Here is a 20,803-nt window from a genome sequence, read left to right on the forward strand (position 1 = left end):
CTTTTTTACTGAGAAGTTATCATTATATGCTGCAAAAATACAGATTTTTTTAATGACGAGTAATTGTTAAATGAAATTCCATTGCATGTGAAATTAGTCAAGAAATAATGCTGGTTTATTTTGCTGGTTTTATTTTTAATGGACTTTCTTTTAACCTGAAGTAAATGATTTATTGCTCAGGACTTTGTAATATCCCCAGCATACCTCATAGCTGTCGTTTGTATTTGTTTTTTTCACCCCAGAAGCATAACTGTGCTGCATAAAATGTGCTGCATTTATTTAACCTAGTAATAACCAACTATTTAGAGCTGAATTTCTAGCATAATAATACTGGGTGAAGTATGGCTCATGTTGGCAGTTGTGCCATTTTTTCTGATTCTAGGGTAGAGTCACAGAACAAGTCCAAACATAGCGTTACCAGGGGGAATGCTGAGCTAAGGCTACCCAAGATCTCTCCTTGCTTAGAGAACTGGGCAGAGAGGGGATTGATTTAACAATTAAAGGTGAGAGGTCAGATCTGCAGTGCATGAAACTGAGTCAAATGTGGAGGTGGCAATAAAATGTCTGCTGAAGGTTAAACAACTTGTTCTATTTGCTAATCAAATGCAAGTCATTTGCTGTGTATTTAAGGACAACACTGGGAGAGCCTTTTGTGTTGTAATCTAAATGCAACATGGCTTGTAACTAGTTGCAAATTGCAGTGCAAAGTACAATATGGATGCACTGCAGCCCTACTTAAAATACTTATTTGAGCTTCAAAAACACTCTTCAAAGATTTAGTGACATTTTGGCCTGTAGGAAAGTGAGTTAAGGTTTCTGTTGTTCCATGTTTTTCTTTCTTTCTCTGTGAATGGATTAGATGTTTAAACATTTTTCTGTTTTATATCTGATAGTAAATAATCTTCTGCAAGCTTCCTTCTATACGCAAAGTTAAAATTTGAAAGTTGATATGTGTTTTTTAAGTCACATCTATGACATCTTCAGATTATTTCCATTACTTCTGTCTCTTGCCTTCAGGAAATACTTCAGTATCAATATAATTCATTCTAGTGAAGCACTATCATGCTTTTCATATGTGTGCTCTAAAGGAAATTGCCACTTCAGCTGTTCAGGGGAAAAAAATTAAATGGTACAACTTGCAAGCTGAGGGGAGGTGGTAGAGAAAAATCTATAAGCAAAATCTCTGTTGGGTGTCTTGGTGTGTCTGTGGCTTTTTTGTTTTGTTGATGGCTTTTTGTGTGACTGATTTAGTGTGGTGGTTTATGGTTTGGTGGATTGGAGTTTTTTTCCCCTGGAAGACAATACCTCTTATTACACCATTGGAAATTCCCCATACAGAGTTCCTCTGCTTGTGCAGTGAAACATCTTGGGGGTAAAGCATTCATATTCCCTTTTTTAATCTTTTTCTGCCTGAGAAGTAACCATTATGTTCTAACATAAATAATGATATTTAAAATTTTGAAGGACAATGAGAGAGAAAACAAGTGCTTAGATTTACAAGTAGTTTTCTTAAAAACCTGGACTTTTTAACACTGGACTTCATAATTATCTTCTTTAACAGTGTCTCCCCTTCTCCTTTTTTTAACCTCTTCTTTAAAGCTTTTTCTTCCTACTTTCCTAATTAGGATGCTTTCCTAAATGGCAATGAATAAACTCCTCTAAGTTGGCATTGTCAGATAAATCGTCTGAAGAACATTTTCGCACTATTTTGATGTTTAAAAGAAATCTAGTGTAAAGGAAGACTGAAATATTTCTTCTTTTCCTTGTCTTGCCCTGTCAACCTTATATATCTGTTGCTTAATTCAACATATCCAAAGTAAAAGGATGGTTGGTAGATTTTTATTTTTAACTTACTAAAACTACAACTGTTGTGGTTTTTTTCCTAACTTTGAAGTCTATCTCTTTTTACTATTAAGAAGCATTCTTCAGTGTGCATATGTAACATACAGCATGTACTAGCTCGAGTGAGGCTAACTTAATTTTGTATAAACTATACAAATGTTGAAGTTGAGTGCAGAAGGTGTATTTATTCCTACAGAAGAGTATGAGTGATGAAAATAATTCTTGGGGTTTTGTTGATTAATATATATGCATATAAATGTCACTGGAATATAATGTAGCTATAACTTACATGGGTACTGCGTTTTTAACTGAGTGATACGGTGTATCTTTATTGACTGATCAAATATTTGTGTGTGTAGTCTAATGTTCAATATTTTCTTTCACTTATGTTTTTCCTTTCAGATTTATTCCTTACTACATCACCAAAGGCAGGAAACATTGAGTTCGAGACATGGGTAAACATGGTAAGAGAAAAAAAAAAAACCCAATAACTATTCTGTTAAAACAGACAAGTTCAAAAAAAAACCAACCAAACCAGGTCATCTGATACTCCTTGTTTCCGGAATGAGTGAAACTGATGTTGAGGCGCTAACTGCACTGTTGCATTTAGATTGCAGAATGTCACTGGAAGTCTTTTACTCTGCACATTTTTAACATGACTACTCAGTAAATCAATCAGTCTGCCTTCAAACTCCTTAGCAGGGCTCCTGGTGTGTCATCAGCTGTTCTGTTACTGGCACTTTGCATGCTGATTTATGAAGGCTGATCAGATTTTTTTTATTCTTGCTGTCTCGAAGATTGTATTTCTTTAAGGTCTCTTAGAACTATGACTTTAGGTCTTGGGTAAGATTTGGTGGGACAGAAGCTCAAAATCTCACTTCTAGCCATTACACTATATACCCCAGTTACAGCTGAGAAAATCCAGAGTCTATGTTAACCAAATATCACAAAGGCAATTTAAGTTTTATTTATTTAGATTCTGCCTTTGTATTGTCTAACCTGTCCAGAATCAGTGAAAAACTTAATTATTAATAATTCATGACATCAGATGATTTGAAACTAAGATGAACCCTTTAGGCAAAATCTGTTGTCCAAAAGGACTAGTTAAGAATCTTGGCATATGTATATTAAAAGTTTGATTTTTCATTATAATAGAAAGTGCTTAATGTGCTTCTTATTAGCTAAGGAATGAGTTTTTAAGGCTTTATTTACCTGAGAATCATATCACAGGTAATCACTGACAGAGAATGTAGTCTTGTCTGTGACTTGGCCATCTTCACCAGCTGCTGAACTAAAAAAGGAAAACAAACAAACAAAAAAGCCATAATAGACCTTTTTTTAAGCATTAAGTCATTAATTCAATATTTCTAGTTTTTGTATAGACTTTGACCTTAATTCTAGAGGGATTGAGCGTTAGTGACTTCACAGGACACTTGGCCTGTCTGCTGTAGGTAGTGGTTTGATTTTTTTGGTAACGTTTTCTCACAAATTCAGTATTTTCTGAACTCATGTATTGTAAATGTCCTACAGTGTGTATTTTTTATACATAGATCTGCTTTTCTTTAGAAAGGAAATTTAGAAATTGATTTGGAATCAATCAACCCAGTAAAATGTCATACATATCAAAATATATGTATATATATATTAAAATATGTTAATTGATCTATTAAAAGCTGTTAAATTGCTCTATAAGCCTTGGCAAAGTAATTCCCTTCATTGATGTACCATAAAATGCTTTTGAAATATTTGCCTATACGATACACAGTTTTCTGGCCAACTGAGCCCAGGCCCTAGTCTTTTCTGCATAGACGTGAATTGTATCATTTTATTACTGAGTCATTATGTCAAGGTAAAGACATCTAGTCAAACATCCATGTACTAAGTGTCTCCAGAGTTGCATCTTCAGCAGTATTTAAGTCTATAAACTGAATATGACAGGAGTAAGCAATGTGGGTAACCAGGCATATTCCACAGAACAGCATCATATGTCTCAGTAGCTTTCCATATACTTGTGTGAACAGCCCTGATGGCCACAACTAGAAAAGTGTTGTCCTCAGGTCATCTTACTTAGCTGTGAAAGCTTAACATTTTGAGTGGTTCTATTGCAGTTGTGATCCAATTCAATGATAAACAAGGATCCAACACTCTTCCCTTGCCTTTCTGACTAAATACTGGCATATTGTTTTCTGTAGACCTTGGTTTTAATAATAGACAAATTATGTGTTTTATCTATTACTTGCAGCTATAGAAATCACATCAATATGCATAAATGCACGTGTTCCTAGTTACTTCATTATAATTTAGGTATGTACCTGAAATAACCCAATCTCTTCCTCATAACACAGTAAAAATATGTGGACAATTGTATCTGGGTATTACTATTACTAGATTTCCATTAAGATTTAATGAAGGATTAGAAATGGCAAAGACTCAGTCCCAATATTCGGTGTACATTCTTTTCAGAGCTGAGAGATGTCTCTTCATTACCTATTAGCCTATTTATCTATTTTCTTTGGTTCAAAAGTCAAGTTTTATCATTTAGTTTGCAATTCAGTTCTTCCATCCTTTTTGTCCTATTTGATAGGATGGGAACTTCTCCAAAACTAAAGGGAATAAGGAAGTGCCTAGTGGCGTGGAAGTTGTTGGACAATCCGTGTTTGCAGATTTTGGTGAGTTTTATCCTTCTAAACTATCTAGAGTGTTTCTTTTTCATGTTTTGGTTAGCTACTCTAAATCAAAAAACAAAGAAAGATGTTTAGCTCTAAAAGTTGGGCTTCTTTATTTTTATTAATTATTTTTTCTTTGAGATGATGTATCTATTCAACTTTAAATCTTGAAAGAACTGAGAATAATGATTAATAAATCAACTAAATTCAACTTTAGCTATCCCAATACCTTCCCCATCACATGGATCTGCTTTTGTATGCCATAGTTCAGGACTGTTGCTTTGAGGCATGGTACAACACCAGATTCACCATCAAATGTGTATTTTGTTTATCATGAATTTGTTGTGGGTTTTTTCCCCCTAATCTTCTTCAGAAAATATTATGTAAGTAAATGTTCATTAATTCTTCACTTGTACAAACTAATAAAGCCAAAATGTAAATGAAAAATGACTTGAATAGAGATTGGTAAAATCTTAATGCTTGTAGCTGAAAATTCTATAAGGCTTTTGGACAGAAGAAAAAGTTTATATGTAAATCTGGTTTTGTAAGGGTTAGTAAAAGCTTAGATTTTTTTATTAGAATGTACCTTTTCAATCAATTGTGACTTATCAGGTGTGAAGCATGTTCCAGACAATGGGAAATGTTGTTTTGTAGTCCCAAGGGAAGGTGCTACAGGCCTGATTCTGGTAACTGAATATCAGTCGTTTCCTAAAGAACGAATTTACTGTATTTGTGCAACATGCTTAATGCTGAGACCGAGTCTGTCTGTAAACGTTGTCAAATGGGAGCCTTCTTACATCATTTTCGTTTAGAGTCTGTTTTAAAGAAAATTATTACTTTTAAAATTAGAAGTCAGACTCTATATTAGACACAGAGTCTAATTTTCTCACTCTGTGCTGCCACTTCAAAATATCAAGAGTTCTAGCAAAGTTCTTTACTGCCATGTAAATAGAAGACACCTCTGCTGAATAGTTAGTTATACTTAGATCCTGGTGTAGCAACTATGGATGGATTTACAGATCTACAGTAAATGAAATAAGGTAGAAGCTGAACAATGCTCCAGGTTCTGCTGTGAAATGTTTAACATGTTTTCTGGAATCTTTGTAAAAGTTTTTTTGTAAATTTTTTTTTACTATTTCTGTACAAATAGAAACAGTTGTGTATGTCTAGTATCTGAAGGACAGAATGGAATACTTTGGGTTTTCCACTTAAACATTTAATGTGTTGGCTTTTTTTGGAACCATTTTCCAAGCTAATGTTCTGAATAATGTGTCTTAATAGGTACTAAGTAGAAATCTGATTTGGTTTTAATTTTTTTTTAACAATGGCAATGTGGAAAGCAATCTTTATGTAGGATAATTTTATCTCTGTTAGGTAGCTAATGAGCCCAAATGATATATCATAATTGTAGAGATTTATCGTAATTAATGGAATTTTAATAAACCCTGGAATATCTTTGTAAAGAGAAGTGTTAATTGTTCAAATGTTTAAGTTTTGAAGGTGTGAATCCATTGAGTGCACTGTGATTCAGTGGTGCAGTCCAGTGTGTGGCTTTGGGACAGCTGTGGTTAGGAAAGACAGTGGCTGGTATAGGAGGCTTAGCTGCAGGGGGCTGCTGGTTTGGAGCTTTGCTCTGCTAATTAGTATCACATTTATTGTCAGAGCACTAGTGGGAGGCAATAGTAGAGCAATCTTTCTAGTAAGGATGAATATAATGGGAAAAAAATACATGCAGGGACTTAAGAAGTGCATGCAATTAAATATAGAGGAACAGCATATATGACCAAGGGGATAGAGAAGCAAGGAATCATCAGTACCATCTGTTGGAGGAGATGCTGGCTTTTCAGAAGCCTATTTTTTGGATCTGGTTATTCTGAAAGATCTCGGCCATTTCATCTCTGAGAGAGAACACTCAGGACAGACCTTGAAGTTTAAGGGTCTGTCTTCTTTTCCTGAACAGCTACAGACACACTGTTGTCTTTATCTGCATTCCAGATTGCTCCAGTTCATTCAGGATAAAGGATGGGAAATGGTTTAATGGTCTTTCCGACCATTAATTTTCCAAAGCAATTAAAAATAATGCTATAAATGTACATGTGTGTTTCAATGGAGGAACAAAGTTTATTCTGACAACTACAGAAAGACTTAGAACTGTAATTTCAATTTCACTATTTGAGTCCTATTAAAACTTTAATTAAGCTTTCTTCTGTTGTAACAGTGTGTAGGAAATAGACTAGTGCATCTCTTTTTTTTCTTTCCCAGAATTAATTTAAAATAATCAAGACAAAAAATAGTTATTTTCTCATTAAACCACATTTTAGACACTATTGAATATGGTACTAAAACAACATGTATGAGTAATGAGGGGGTAGAATGCTAAATTGCATGTTCTTTATGAAACGCAGTCTGGAGGAAGTTGAATAATACCCCACCACCATCCAGAAATCCTACAAATAGCTCTGTGTAAGAGTGGCTATACAGTAAGTGGTAGGAGGAAAATACCTTTTAATGCAAAGGAGGCTCTTATTTGAGTTCTTCTCATATTCATTTGCATTGCAGTATTTTTGTTCTGCACTAGCCTAACAATGGAGGCAATATTTCACATTGCTGAAATGCCATGTGTATCAGAGGAACTACATTTACTCCCTGTGCTATGTCTGCTTATGTTTAGATACTTCAAAAGGGAGGCATTTATCATACAGATTCTGCTTGTAATGAACTGAAGTTAAAAGACAATGGTTTACAAGAAACTGTTTGTGAGACTGGAGCATCTCCTATTTTCAGTGTTGTGTTTCCAAAATGATGAAATAATGATTGTTGTAACTCAAAGGAAGTTAAGGTGTGATGGTTTGCAGTTCGAAATAGTAATTTGGCTATCTGTAATGGGGCCTGAAAGAGGTTGTATTGCACAACAAATCAAAACAGCATAATGAAAATGTTAAATGAGAGACGTTAGAGGATTGTGGTACATTCTACCTAAATAGCTTTTGCAAAGGATGTGTGACACACTAAACAGAACATACCACAGTATGCTTCCTCTGCTCTGTGCCTCCTGCACAGGCTGAGATACAGCTGCTGTGACTAGAAACACTTGCAATATACAGTTGCAAGCCTGTTACATTCTTATTTATCTGCTGCCTGACTTTTTCTTCTTCTTTCTTGACATTTTCTTCTCCTCACAGCTGATGTGTCAGCCTTGCCATTCACTAAAGGTTGCAAAAGATTCCGTATTTCTTTGTGCTTTCACTCTGCCACTTCTCACTTGCTTAACCTTGTGTGTGTTACACTCTGGAATGGAGTCAGGTTCAGACATGAGCTTGGGATTATGTCACTTGTGCTGCCACCCTCTCATTTACACCTACCTTTCTTTTGCACACTGTTGTACTTCTGCAACTCAAGATTCAGATTTATTGATCACATGTATATCTTAGAAAAAACATAGTTTCATTCGAAAGATGATCTTGTCTAATATTACTTCCTGCTTCCAGAAGTTTTATTTGAAGTACTCTACTGAGCTGTATTTACATGTCATTGAAAAAATAGGGAAGCTTTGAACAAGGTCCTGACTGAGAACCTCTAAAGACAACTAATTTGGTGAAAGGTTTTCTTTCTTAAACTCAGCAGGCTGAACAACTGCTATAAAGTAGAAATTATTTAGAGAAGTGGAGCTGGAAGAAACAACAATTAGGTGACTCATGAGAAACTGTTAAAGATATTAGTGTAATCTTAGCACCAAGTGTTCCTGAAGTACTCAAATAATAAAGACACATTTTTTCCCATGAACAAAATATATACGAATTTATGGTTTCTTACATGTATTTATATATATCATAAGGTCTACTACATTTCTGTACATACATATGTGTGTACATATGTATGCTTATATTTTAATGCAAAAAAAAAAAGGCAAAAGCAAGTGTAGATAAATATATTTATGGTAATGCAGTAGACCATAGACTTTATGTCTAAATTGGAACCTCTAAATTAAGTAGCACTCCCCTGTTACATGATAGCAGTGATTGGAACATTAACCTGACCAAAGGACAGTGAACAACTGACAAATTTGTGTTGCCCTTTTAAAAATAAATCAGAAATGCTTTGTCACATATTTATTACAAATGACATTTCAATTGATTAAGGTGAGCAAAGCTGGGCACTAGAGAGTTCTGCACTTATTTGCCTGACACATTGCTCCAAACAAGTAACAGCTCTTGATTATTACTCTTTTCTATTCTTCTCATGTCACTATGGTAATTGCAGTGCAGTGGTTGCTATAGCAAAAATGATTAATCCTCCGTCGTTGTTATCTGTATGCTAGCAGAGCCTTTGTATAAGATCTACTTGTACTGTCTTTAAAGGAAATCATAGATGCTGGGTAGGATTCTGGTAAATAATTGCAATTACAAAGGGCTTTAATTGCCACTTAAAATAGTGGAAAACTTTGTTAAAGAAATTAAGTATTTCAGCAGAACACTCTGAAAGCAGCCAATATTTTTTCAGTAATGAGATGGATATGTACCGTATGTTGGACACATAAACTTACTGTTTCTTGCTACACTAAAGATTAATGAAATATGTGTTCAAAGTAGTGAGACAGAAGCAAGTGGCATAGAATATTGTGCTATTCATACAGTCCATTAGTTCATTTTTCTGGAGGTCCCTTCCAACCCCTGCCATTCTGTGTTTCTCTGTGAGTCTCTGAATGTTTAATGTTTTTAACTGCTATTCAGCTATCATTTCTGTTGGTTTAGTGGAGATTGGTACATCATCCTTTGTGACACCTAATCTAAGGATGTAAAACTATACAAAAAAACCCCAAACAAACAAAATGTAAATTCATGTTTGGTATAAATAGCCCATATTCCTCTGCAGACTGCATCCCATCTGACTGCCTTACTAACTTCAGTGTTCATTTTTGCAGTCATGGTGTGGATCTGAGACTAGGACAGACATTACATTGAAGCAATTGTGTAAATTCTATCTAGGAAAATTTTAATACAGCTGCCTCAAATTCTTCTATTAAATTCATCTTTGACCCCTTCAGGAGAGCATTTTTCTGTGCATCTCACCCTTACTGTTATTCCCTATGATACAGCCTAAGCAACCTTCTATACTGTCACTTCATATTTTTTTTTCTGTTTAAAGTGCTGCATTTCCTGATCCTTAAGGCATCTGTCCTGCTATGACATCACAAAAAGCCCATGTTTCTGAACTGTTTCTTACCCCCTTGCCATTAAACAATAGCTGTGTACTGTTGTACCAATGGTATTATCAAAAATCCAACAGGTATTTTTTATACTATAGTTCTTGTTATTACTGAAATTGTACAGAATAATTAATAAATAATATAATAAAGATGTAATTGGGATGAAATTCTCTGATCTTGCCTTATTTGTTGGACAATGTGATCTTCTCAGGATTGCTGCTTTGTTTGATGATGTTCATGGTTAATGTAACAAGAACTCTCAACCTGAGATTTTAGTCGCACAAGTGGCTTTAATTAGTGTTACCCCCTTCATTTGTCAGCATGTGGAATGTTGATCACACTTTAGCTTTCTAAGTGTGTATCACTAGAAAATTCTAGTGTACAGTCAGGCTTTGTAGTTTTGGTTTTAACAATATGAGATAGTTGGAACTAGTAGTTCTCAGCATAAACTACTACAGGAATTCCAGTGCTTCCTGTTTAGTGTGCAGGGGGGTTCTCATTTTGGATTTAATCTTTTCCCTGCTTGGATGCCAGTTAGAGCGTTTGATAGAGTCTTTCTGTTTCGGGTAGGAGACTGTGTTGTTGGATCAGGTGCAGGCTGGAAGTCTCTGTGTGCAGTTTACAGGCACACTGTGCTTAAATGCTTTTCTTGCAGCTGAGGTATGATTATGAATTCTTTGGAAGGATATAGACAGACTTACAGTCAGAATTGATTTTGAATGAAGGAGAGTGTTATAAGGATTTCTCTAATGTCCACACAACTTGGAATCATCTGTAAAGCTCTCTGCATCTGTTTTCTGAAGTTATGATTCACATTTTCTAAAAGTAGCTGACATTGATTCTTTTAATAATGCATAATTATCTTAGTAAATTATGATAATTGTCATGACCATCTTGTTGAACACCTAAAGGCAGAGAATGACAAAAGAATTCTAATCATTTTATTCCTTCAGAAGATAAATTTAAGATAATCAGCTTTCAAACAAACTTTTATGTAGTTTGAATGTCAAACTCGGTTGTACTGATTGTAGTCTTCTTACCTGCCACAGAAGAAAATTGTTTTGAGTACTACCATAACAGGGCTTTTATTCTCCTTTCCTTCTTGCTATTCTTTAGAACTTTAAATGAAAGGCGCATGATGAAGGAGACTGAGAACTGCAAAGTGTGAGGTTGAGATGTGAGCAAGCTCTCTGTGTGTGTGGTGAAGTATTAAGCATATAAAGCTCCATTAAGATATTAAACAAGAGATGCTTTATACTTATTGGGACTTCAACAGCAAAGTAAAACTTCTTGGCTTCTATTATACTATGCTGAGGATATTTTTTCTCACCTTTTAGAAGGGAACTGGGAAAACCTGATGGAAGGTTTAGCAACCATGGAAGGAATAGAGCAACCATGTTAAGTTTAGAATGTGTATTCTCAAAAGAGAACAGTGAGTTTCCGAGGCATGAAGACTTTCTGGTATATCAAGTGTCTTGCATCAGGGTCAGAATTATGAAAACTAGACTGTTCTTGCTGGCTTAGCCTGCATAGTTACCTTACTTTTATTTGCCAGAAAATAATTTATCTTCATTTAATACAGTTGTAATAAGTTATAATAATTGGTCCATCATGCCACTAACAAAGGAGAAAAACAAGGAAAAAAGTTTACTTAATTTTTTGTTTTAAAGGAATAGAAATAAGATCAGACTGCAGCACAACTTCATAGCTGTTTAAGTAAAAAGATTTGGATCACACACCCACCATGAGCTCTTCATAACTACAACTTTATCTCGCTCCATTACAAAACAGTTTTGAATTAAGTAATAATGGTACTTGTCATTTCCCCAGGTTCTGTTTTTCTTTCAACGCCCATGTTAGAAAGTACACTGTACAAGTGTGTGCAATGAATTAAATAACCCTTAAATTTGGTTGCAAAATACTGCTTTTCTGACATCTTTTTCTGTGTTTCTAAAGGAATTTGAAGGTTCAGATTGACCAATTTTTGTGAATGTTTGCTCATGCTAAGCACATTACTTGAATGTTTGCTTTAAAGCATGTCTCTGATATATCATGGCTTGGGAAGAAGTTCACTATGTATGTAACTCTTCCTTTTTTCCCTTAAAGTGTGAAAGAACTTCATAATTCACCAGGCAGTTTTTTCTTGGAAATAAACCATTTGGTAGTGGAGGGTTACATTGTCTCTTCCCTGTTGTAGGACATGCTGCATATTTACCTCCTCAGGGAGTTACTTCAGATTTTTTTGTCTTTAATTATGGATAGATGTAGGTGATAAACTAGTTATCAGACAGAATTGACAGAGTTTCTTTATGTATTTTTGCCCCATCTCAAATGATCTGTGCCAATGTGAGATGAGAATCCACTTGGTTCACATTGAAAGGGCTTAAACCTAATGGACTTTCTACTGCCATCAGAGCTGGAACTGCACAGTCTTCTGTCACCATTAGGAATTGGCAGGCAGCACTGCATCCTCATGTCCGTGTGCAGCTGGGGGAGATGCTGGGACCTCAGGGTCAAGGCACCTCTCAGAGTAACCACTAAGACACCATTTGCTATTTGTGCATTAGTTTTTAACCAGGTGCTTATACTACAGTACGTTAGCATTGCATTTTAAACCTACAACACTTTTTAATAACTTAATCTGATTTAGAATTTGTTTTCTACTTTCTCCCTCTCATTTACTTTTAGAGTAGATTGAAAATATTTGTGCTATGTTTTTCTTGCAAGTGTGAGCATTCAAAGGTAATGTTAAAGCTTCAGCTGCAAGTAGTTTTTCTCTTATAATCTATCCGTATGAGGCATGTCCCCAGTGATCTGTGCAGTCTGTGTCTTTTGGGTTACTCTTGTTCTGGATTGCATTGCTAGCACTTTGCAGCCATGAGACAAATATTCGAAAGAAGGCTTTGTGTCCGTGGCTTTTCTTTGAAATACAGTGAACAGGCAGCTGTAAGTAATGATTCTCACATGACTCCTAGATGGTATAAGACTGCATCTTTACATATTTTGACATACATACAGGTTTGCCGCTCATGAGTATGTGGGACTTTTGTTTTTCTACCCTTCTCCACTGCACGTTAGACTTGATCTTTATTAACCATGTAGTTCTTAAGTATCCCAGAGTCATATGTTGAGAACGTCCTTGCTAACACTTGAGTTTTCACTCCTGTGTCAAATGTGCTTTAAGTAGAGTGGTGCTCTCAAAGGCCATGTAGAGTCTAGAGTACGTTTAGCCACATCTAATGTTATTACAAATTACATTGAAATTTTAAGTAAGGATAAGTGGAGATTTCCAGCGATTTGAATGGAGATTGTTTAAACCCTATACAGGAATGGAAAGAGAGGCTAGTAGGACTTTAGGACCTGAGTGAAAACTCCAGAGGATCTCTAGAAATAGATTTCCTAAGCAGACCTGGGTTGAAATACATTATTAAACACAAGTTATGCAAGGTATTATTTTCAAATCTGAAACTACTGCAGTTTATTCCAGCTTGTCTGATGGGTTCTTCCAGCCTTTGTCACCTATGCGTGGTCTGTCACCTGTGAATACCAAATTGCAATACAGCAAATGTGCTAATGATTCTCCTTTTCAATTTCTGTGTTCTTCCTCCTTCGTGGGGGAATTTGAAATAAAGAGTTTAAAAATAAAGGATGTTTATTTAAATTTAGCATGAAACCAAGCATAAAGATGAGAAAAGTTAGCATTCTAGGTCCAAGGTAAGTTTCAGAAATACAGGAAATAACATACTCCTGATTATTACAGATGCAAACAGTTTAAAATAGCCATGGATAGTGAAACAAGTTTTGTTTTAGCTTTGTGCTTAGGACTGATTTCTGGGGAGATTTTTTCTTCTTGGGCTTTTCAAAAAAGATTGATGCCAGGCTTGCATTTAAATAAATTATTCAACAGATTTACCCAAGTATTCTAGGTGTGTTTTATCCTTATTCCTCTTGATATTTTTTTCAAAGACGGTAACTGCTGCAGCCGGGTTGTGAATATGTGTTCCCATTTCTGACAATCTGATTTTTCTTCAGAAAATTGCTTTTGATCAAATAACCTCAACAGCAAAAGACGGATCTGTACATCAAGATGTGTGTTAGAAATAAAAACTAGAGAAGAAATAAGAGCTAGAAGTATGATGGAAAACCCGACATGCTTCATCTCTTTCTTTTGATTGCTACTTTTCTGTAATACAATATTTAACTAATTGTGGGTTTTCTTAAACTGCTCTGCTACAACTCAGAGGATACTCTCGCTTCATTGATATCTTATTTCCAGCTACTTTGTCATTGTTGATGCTTGACTTGATGCCTTTGAAGTTTAAAATCTGTTTTGCTTGCTCTACAATACACCTATATACCTGACCCTTTATTTTGGAGGAAAAAATACTGTTGTGAAGTCCTTCAGTGAGGCAGATTTATTAAGTGCCCATTATCATTTACGCTGTAAATTTTACAAATGTTTGTTGAAAAGTTAGATGTTTTAACTGTTCCAGCTTGCTTTTGTTATATTCTTCTTGGTCATTGTGTTAGTTATCAATAATGGGCACAAGTCTCACTCTCAAGTATATAAAACATACTGATTTTTAATTCCATCTAATAAATACCTACTTTTAAAAAATACTCATTTTCTATGTATTAAGCATGTAATAGGTAAAATACTTTCAGCTGCAGTTCAGTCAATCATGCAGTATGACAGGAAGTAATTTCTGTATAAATCAGGTACCATGTCAAGAGCAATAGGAGTCATTTAATGATTTTTTTTTTTTTAATGACTATAAAATACATGGAAAACTATATACTTAGGAGCCACCTGAAGCTTAAAGGAAGGGCTTTTTTAAGATTCTGCTTTTGAAACTTGTAGTTTTTCTGTCTCAGCTGTGAAGGCAGTTCTGTAATATGACAAACATTCATAAATCAATATTTACGTGGTCCAAGCTTATCCTTTCCTTTCCCTGCTGCTGTATCTCAGCTTGCTCCAATGTGTTGGGTCCAATTGTTACCTGACTCTACAGTGAGATGTTCTAGAGCTAAAACAGCTGATGGGAGCAATGCACACCTGAGGAGGAGGGAAGGAAATGGAAGTGCTTTTAGACAGCTCAGCATCTTCTATCACCTCACCTTTAGTGAGGTCACCTTTAGTTCAATCCCACAGCCTCTATCACTTCAGAATAAAAGTTTCATACTGTAAAGCAGTAGTTTTGTAGAGCCATATAAAATGGATTTTATTAACACACTAATTATACAATACTGCCTGTTTTAAGGACATGGAAATTTACACCACCACACAAACTTAGCTGAAAATTTAGTTTCTTTAAAATTCAGTATATTTAAATTAATCTGAGCATGTAGTGCTTTAAAAAGCTGCTGTTTTTTGGCTGCTGGTATTCAACTACTTCTGTGTTCTTCCTTCTCAGCTCATACAAGGTAATTTGTGGTGGTCTTTCTAAGTAGGAGGGCAATGTATTTCTGAATATGCTAGGCAGGACTGCAGGGTCACAATGTGAACACAGACATTTCTCTTGGAGTAGATAATGAGCAGTAAGTTGATTCCACCACTGCCCTCATTATATGCTCTGTGCATCAGAATTCTAGATGCAAATAGCCATTGTTTGTTTAAACATTAAAAGATCATTATTCTACTAAAGATTTGGAAATACATGGATTAAAGACATCTGAAGAACATTTTAGATAACCTGTGAGTTATTCAGATTTTCCTGTTACTGTGAACCTGGAATTTATTAGCTATTGTGTTAGTCAGCTTTCTAGTGTTGTGTTTTCTCTTATGTTAGAGATGAACATATTAAATGTGAACTCATGACTCTTCTTAAAGCCTTGCTGGCAGCACAAGAGTTTAAAAGTAGTTCAGAAGATCAATTAAGTTTATAGTAGAGCTGTGATGGTGGATTTATAGTAAAGATAGGTTTCTTCTTAAACACAGGGACTGAGTATATTTTGAAGCACTTACTCTTCTAAACATATCACATTATCAACAGAAATAAAATGAAACTTTCTCTGAGCTATGGGATAAGATGAAAATACATTGACCATTTTCAAACAAAAGATCCAAATTAGATGGTTAGGTTAATGATTTTGACAAGGGCTGGTTTATAGTGTAGGTTTTTTTCCATTAACAAAAATAATAAATTATCCACAGCTGATTATCTCTTGCAGACAGTGTCTCTGAGTTTGCAAAGACAAAGCTGACATCCTTTCTTCTGTTCCGCAGATGGCGATGGACAAAGTGAACATTTATTACCAGTCTGTGAAGACACGAAATGTCAAAAAAGTGCCATCTACGTAACCAAGCTAGGACTGGATCAGGTATTGAGAGTCTGGAATTGCAAAGACAAAGGAGCATATTGTACTTTATTAAATAGGAAAATTATTTTTCAGGAAAGAAAAAGGAAAGTTCCTCACCTGTAATTACTGCATGTGAGAAACTTTCATTTATTTATTGATTTTATTACCTGTGTGAAAATACAGATTTGGTGGAAGAAATTGCATATCTGGCATTCTATATTGTGAAAAATTCTACTCAAGAAAATTATGGATGTTTCTGAGTCACTTTCTTGACTTCAAAAAAGTGCATCTTAAGTGCTATAACTGCCCTTGATGAAAATCAAGGTTTGTGTTGAGAGTTGGAAATAGGCAGCATTGATTCAAATAAGCTGCTGCAGCTGGTTAGGAAATGATTTTATAAGATTTTTTTTAAAAAAAAACAAAACACATATCAAGTTGAACCAACCCACACCTCTTATCCCTTGTTTCTACTGTGACCTTGATTGTTATTAAGTAAGTTTCCAAGACTTATGTATAAAGACTTGTTTGGGATACGGATCTGCAGGACTGGATTTCCATTAGACTATTTCAGCTTAATTTGCTCATGACCACTTGTTTTGAGAGACACAGTCATCATTCATGTAGTACATTATAAATATGCTTTGTTATACATTTACAACTTAGAGTAAATGAAGATATCTAGTAAATGTTAGGTTAATAAATGTTTTTACTAAATGCATATTTTGATAATGTAAAGGATAAAGTACTTGTTTATTGCTGACAGCAAAGCCCACTGTAGTGTGCTCACAGAAACTTGTATGTATTCAATGTTTCTAACCAGATTATGAGTTACTGATTATTTCTTCATTGACAAATAAAAAGTAGAATTTTTGTGTATCAGTAATAACTTCTGATCTGTATTTCACAAATTTATAGGTGAATGTACCATTTGTTCACGGAACAGTACATACTGTGACAAGGTGCTTGTCACAGTCTGCAGCCTAAGTTTACAGTGTAGATTTTCTTGATGTAAATAACCAGAATGTGTAGAGCACAAGCTATAGCACACATTCCTACTAGTGAGAAAATCACTCTGTATTGAAAAGGAGAGCACGCAGCTACTAGTCAGTTAAAGAAGTATTTCCATGATGGAATATGCCATTAGTGTAACAAAGAGAAGTAACTCAAAATGTGTTAATGTATCGCCTTTCAGTGTTCTAATCTTGGCATCTCTAATCTTAGAAGTGCATGTTTTCCTGTGCACACTCTTATTTGGTTGCTTGTAGGTTTGTTGTTACTTTCACAGTAATTCCCTGTGAACACAGAGGCAATGGATTATAGCATTGCTGAATACACAGTGTTACAGTAGAATTTGATTTACAGGTCATAGCCTTTGCATAAAGCAAGTGGATGCTCAATTCATGGTACTTGCATTGCTTTCTGGCCAAAGGGGAGAACTCAGACTTTTGATAAGCATGTTACACTGATTATATTGCTGTAATGGGCTGCTTACATTTCACCGTTGAGTAGTTGGGCTGCTCTTATGTCAAAAGACAACTGCTCTTTAGCTCTATATTTAGTTCTTTAGTCTTGATAATAGAAGGAGTAAAAGACATTTGAGGTTTTCTGCTCAAGTAAATTTGAGACAGATATTCTTGATGAAAGTAATTTCACTGTAGAAAATCAACCACACACAAATAGCGTGTACTGCTCAGAGAGACAAGGCCGTTACTTGGCTCGGCAGTGTGCTACAGAAAAAGTAGATTAGTTCTGGGCTCCCCAGCTCAAGAGGGACAAGGAATTTCTGGAGAGAGTCCAGCACAGGGCCACCAAGATGATCAGGGGACTGGAGCATCTTCCTTATGAGGAAAGGCTGCAGGAACTGGGGATGTTTAGTCTGGAGGAGACTGAGGGTGGGATCTCATTAATATTTACAAATATGGTGGGTGTCAGGAGGTTGGGGCAGCACTTTTTTCTTGTTGTATCTAATGACAGGACAAGGAGTGATGGAAAAAGCCTGGAACAGAAAAAGTTCTGTATCAACATAAGGCAACAATCTCTTTTATCTATGAGGGTGAGGGAGCCCTGGCACAGGCTGCCCAGGGAGGATGTGGAGGCTCCTTCTCTGGAGGTTTTCAAAACCCACCTGGATGTGTTCCTGTGTGTCCTGATCTAGGTGGAACTGCTTTGGCAGGGGGGTTGGTCTGGATGATATCTAAAGGTCCCTTCCAACCCCCACCATTCTGTGATTGTGTGAAATGTACAGCAATCAGAAATGCACATCTGTGGTTCATAAAATGATGCTGTGGAGAGGTGTGCAATGGCATGTCAGACTTTGAACTTGTTCTAGTAAGATCTCACTTATGTCAATCTATCTACAGTATATTTCTCATGATCCCTTTGGCACAGCTGGATGGCTACTGGAAAGCCAGGCACATTGAGGAGAATTATTTAAAGGACAGTCTTTCATTGCAAGTTTTAATTTATTTAATGATTTCATCTTTATAAGTATTAAAAACATCTCAGAGAAAATTTTCTTCTTTTGGATAATGGAGGATAAGTTCAGGACAACAAGATACATGTGAGTGACTTGAGGAGATACTAGCCTACTAAAATTTTTAAAGAATGTGAATGTTTCCATAGCAACAGAAGAATTGCTGTCAGATCTGAAGTAGAACCCCGTACACTTTCAGATTGTGGCAGGTGTTAGGACACCTCAGACTTCTTTAAATTCACCTGAAATAGCTACAGACTAATCTGCCAGCTGATTTAGATCTCTCATCTAGATTCTGAAAATCAGAGTTCTCCCTGAAACTTGTTTTCAAGTCCCTAGTTCTGTTAATTGTAGAAACTGTAGATCATAATATCCTTAGAGATGACTAATCTTTAACAGTGGGGAGAGGCGGATTGCAGCTGCTGGAATTTTCATAATCACAGATTCTACAAGATCATATCACTTATAAGTTGTCTGTCTTTCTGAAAGCAGCTGTGGGGCCGAGTATCACATTCCAGCATCAAAAACATGACTTCTGCTGCTTTGGATATTTTTTTCTGTGTTGTTAATTCAGTGTTGGGGATTGCCATCTTCAGGGCTTTGAACACTAAGTTAATGCTCTAATTTGTAAGTAATTTACTAAGTTTATTTTTGTGCAATAGTGGCTACTCAATGGTATATGGAATTCAGGTGACCTTCAGACACGCTGAAAGCCTACTGCATCCTCAAATCACTACATTTATTTTTTATGTGCAGCTGAACTACAGTGCACATGGACAGCAGAGGGAGAGCCCCCAGGGAAAAGGACTTCAGTTGATGTGGTCAGTTCTTTCAGGCCACTCTAGATACTCATCTTTCTATTGGAAGGGATAGTGTTTCTCATAGAAAGGAGGTGAAACTCTGGCATTTTCAGAAAAGGTATTGGCCAAGAACGGACTAACAGTTTCCAAAGGCTTCCTGGGCACAGCTGGCTCCTTGCTTCTTTTAGGTGGCCCAGAAGTGGGCAACTGGCTGGATGGGGTTTTTATGCTTTTTGTAGGCATAGTTTAAAAATTGAGTTGTGTTAATCCCCATTTTGGCTTAAAGATCTGATCACAGGCTTTAGAGCAAGAGAACCTTTTCTGATGTATAGAAGAACATGGGCTCTGAAGGAAATAAGCTCTTTTTGAATTAAGTGGAGTGAGTGCAACTAGTTTTTAAATGTTTCCCAATACAGAATCACATGATGGTCCAGTCCAGCCACTGCTAAAGTAGGTTTCCCTCAATCAGGGGGCACAGGAATGTGCCCAGGTGGGTTTGGAAACCTCCAGAGAAAAGGTTCTACTTTGCCCAACTCAAGCTAGTCGAGATCCTGTTGAATGGCAGCACAGCCTTCTGGGGAGTCAGCCAGTCCTCCCAGTTTGGTGTCAGCAGGGAACTTACTGAGGGTACACTCTATCCCCTAATCCAGGTAATTCATGAAGGTATTGAACAGGACTGGCCCCAGAACTGAAACCTTGACACCTGAGGTTTTCATTTTTCAAAATGAAAAAGACAGTGTTTTCCCTGGGCAATAAAGCATTCTGTTGTCTTCTTGTAGAAAAACAAATATTTGAAGAGTTTGGAAACAAATTTTGAAGCGCACTATTTAAGGTGTTTTTCCTATTTTTGCCCAATTAATGATTTAATAAAATCATCAATTGAAAGAGTAAAAATATCTGTATAGATGTTTTAGGTAATATTAGTGATGTTGTGCAATGGAATTTAACAGAAAGTAAATCTTTGATTTCTCTGAATTTTAGTTGTTCATTTAAAATTTTCTTTCAGAAAATCTTTCCATTTTTTCCATCTTTTGTTTAACCTTAGCTAGGTAACAGAAATCCCATGATGAGAAAACCACAAAAAAGACCTTTGTGTGTCTCCGTTATACCCACCTATTTCTACCTTAGAATAAAAGGGAAAAAAAAATAGTTTCAATCTTTTTCCTATTAAAATAGTAACAGCAAACATGAAGCCTAAAGTAATTATCAGGTTTATCAGTTACAAAAGTAGGAGATTTACATTATTGACAAACATTTTCATTTTCTTGCCTTCTGAACTGAAATATATGTCCTGAGGCACAAGCACAACTCAAGTATTTTTACACAATATTGCTGTTAGAAATATCAAGAATGAATTTCAACAGAAGTGTTGATTACTCTGAATTCAAACTGTCAGAGTGTTTCTGTGGTGCTCAAATATGCTCTTGTTACACATCAAACAAGACCGATGGTTTTTGAAATGTTCTGTAACTGCTGTTATAAAATGTCCCCCAACTGATTCAGTGGGATGGATGAA

At 35.7% G+C, this 20,803-nt stretch overlaps 1 protein-coding gene across 1 annotated transcript in view; it reads left to right on the forward strand.

Moving 5' to 3' along the window:
- Positions 1–20,803, forward strand: part of ITFG1 (integrin alpha FG-GAP repeat containing 1) — a 75,424-nt gene that overhangs the window by 20,754 nt on the left and 33,867 nt on the right. The window contains exons 7-9 of the mRNA XM_010201241.2: positions 2,245–2,306; positions 4,427–4,511; positions 15,941–16,035. Coding sequence (XP_010199543.2) covers positions 2,245–2,306; positions 4,427–4,511; positions 15,941–16,035 — 242 coding nt within the window. The remainder of the gene's footprint in view (positions 1–2,244; positions 2,307–4,426; positions 4,512–15,940; positions 16,036–20,803) is intronic.

The sequence above is a fragment of the Colius striatus genome, chromosome 14 (assembly GCF_028858725.1).
Source record: "Colius striatus isolate bColStr4 chromosome 14, bColStr4.1.hap1, whole genome shotgun sequence".
In the NCBI taxonomy this organism is placed as follows: domain Eukaryota; kingdom Metazoa; phylum Chordata; class Aves; order Coliiformes; family Coliidae; genus Colius; species Colius striatus.